The 1,862-nt window shown below is 53.1% G+C and overlaps 1 protein-coding gene across 1 annotated transcript in view; it reads left to right on the top strand.

The window, feature by feature from the left end:
• The window catches only part of FAM57A (family with sequence similarity 57 member A), a 6,064-nt gene that overhangs the window by 2,104 nt on the left and 2,098 nt on the right, over positions 1–1,862 (top strand). The window contains exon 3 of the mRNA XM_009278338.1: positions 351–434. Within this exon, the coding sequence (XP_009276613.1) occupies positions 351–434 (84 nt within the window). The remainder of the gene's footprint in view (positions 1–350; positions 435–1,862) is intronic.

Raw genomic sequence — 1,862 nt, 5'->3', positions numbered from 1 at the left:
TACCCGTTCGCGGAGTGGGGATGCTCCGGTGCATCTCTCCCTCTGCCCGCGGGGAAGCGGGCGGGGTTACCGCTGATCCACGGGGGCGGAAGGGACGAGACCTGGAAACAAACCCTGGCCGTGTCCCCGGGTGGCAGCGCCTGGCACGGCCACCCCGGCCACGTCCCACGCCGCCCGGGCGCGGGGGCAGAGCTCCTCCTCGCCGTGACAAGGCTTTAGGGCTGTGCACGGAGTAGGCGTCTAAGTGCTAACAGCTCTCCTGGTGCAACAGCGCCGAGGCCGCCACCCCAGCTCCTCGGCCCTCCTGGGGCGACATTTGGGGTGACCCGTTTCCTCTCTCTCGGGTTCAGGTTGGTGTCAACGGTCCAAGCCACGATGGCAACGGTGTCGGGGATCACGGTTGTCCTTAACTGCAAGGACGTGGTGTACGACAGGTAATCCCGTCCGAGAGCCTCGCTGCCCCGCGAGGAGCACGTGGAGGCTGTGCCCGGCCAGCTCGCAGCTGGAGTATTTTATGCCAAAGGCTTGCACGTACAAAGTGGAGAGGAAAACCAGTTTCATGTTCCTCTTCCCTCTGCTTTGGGTGAAGGGTTGGGCAAAGTGCTGGCCGTACACGCCCTGAAAGGCACCGGCTTGTTCAGGGCGCTCAGACCTGGGGCTGCTCTGCCGGCGCGGAGGGTCTCCTCCTGAGGATGGGCTGTAACATGGGCCCATAGATGAGCAAAAAAATAAAGACATCATCTCTTCTAAAGGGGTGAGGGAGTCCCCTCGCTGGAAGCTGAAATTCGCGGTTGCTAACGAGTCAAGCAGACCTAGTGAGAACTGATTTTAGAGGTGCATCACCTTTTCCATGCCAAAGGGATGCTGAAGGAGTCCAGAAATGAGAAAATCAATATGGAGTTTGCTCTGAAGGAAAATCACATCGCCTTGTCCTCAATGCTCTGAGACAAACTGCCCCAGAAGTAGCTCTTGGCAGGAGTGATAGCGCAATCTGGGTCACAAGACTTAAAAACAGAGCTATTATCCAGAATAGCAGAGAAAATTGCAGGAGGGAAGAATATAATTATGCTGAGCTGGAATTCGACCATCCACCAGATTTTAGGATGATTTTTAGGGAGAGCTGCCCTCTCGGTCATTGCAGACCTGTCTTTAGCACACAGATGTGAAATGTCCTACCTTGCTCTAGATAGTGAGATCTAGCCAAATCGCCCAGTTCTGCTTAACCCGGGCAGTCTAATGAGTTACCCTTTTTGCTCTAAAATAAAATACCTGCTGTATAGATAGGTCAGGTGATAAATCCCAGACCCCCACAGACGGAAGGCGCTGTCGGCAGCCCTCCTTCTCCCTGGAGCCGTGTGCTTGCCCCGGGTGCTCTCAACGCCAGCGGCTCCGCGTGAACGCTTTGTCGTCAGAGACCTAGATTTTCTTTGAATCTGGAGGAAATGCAGCCCAGTGCTCAGCAGGGGAGGTCTCGGAGAATGACAGCAAGACAGAGCCAGGAAGCATCACAAAGGTTGCAGTAAAATTTGCCAATTTATTTACATAGGCAGACAATCATTACATTGCTGGCACTGTAATTGCCCTCCAAAGTCCTGGGCAAGTTTTGCAAACACAATAGCTGGTCACTTCCCCTCCCTGTTTTACATCACTTACATCTTTCTATCCAAAATAGGAACACAGGCAACGACGTTTTTCCTGAGACGGCAGGAGAACACTAGCAGATTTATTTGGGCCCCAAGCTACGTTTCTTTAAGCAGCGGTGTAGGGTGGTGGTTTTTTTGGTTTTGTTTTGGTGGTGTGTTTTTGTTGTTTTTTTTTTTTTTTTCGGTGTGATTTCACTCAGGACTTTTTAATAAGCTCGG

The sequence above is a fragment of the Aptenodytes forsteri genome, unplaced genomic scaffold, assembly GCF_000699145.1.
Source record: "Aptenodytes forsteri isolate BGI_AS27 unplaced genomic scaffold, ASM69914v1 Scaffold66, whole genome shotgun sequence".
NCBI classification, from domain to species: Eukaryota; Metazoa; Chordata; class Aves; order Sphenisciformes; family Spheniscidae; genus Aptenodytes; species Aptenodytes forsteri.
This window is presented reverse-complemented; position numbering and strand designations above follow the sequence as displayed.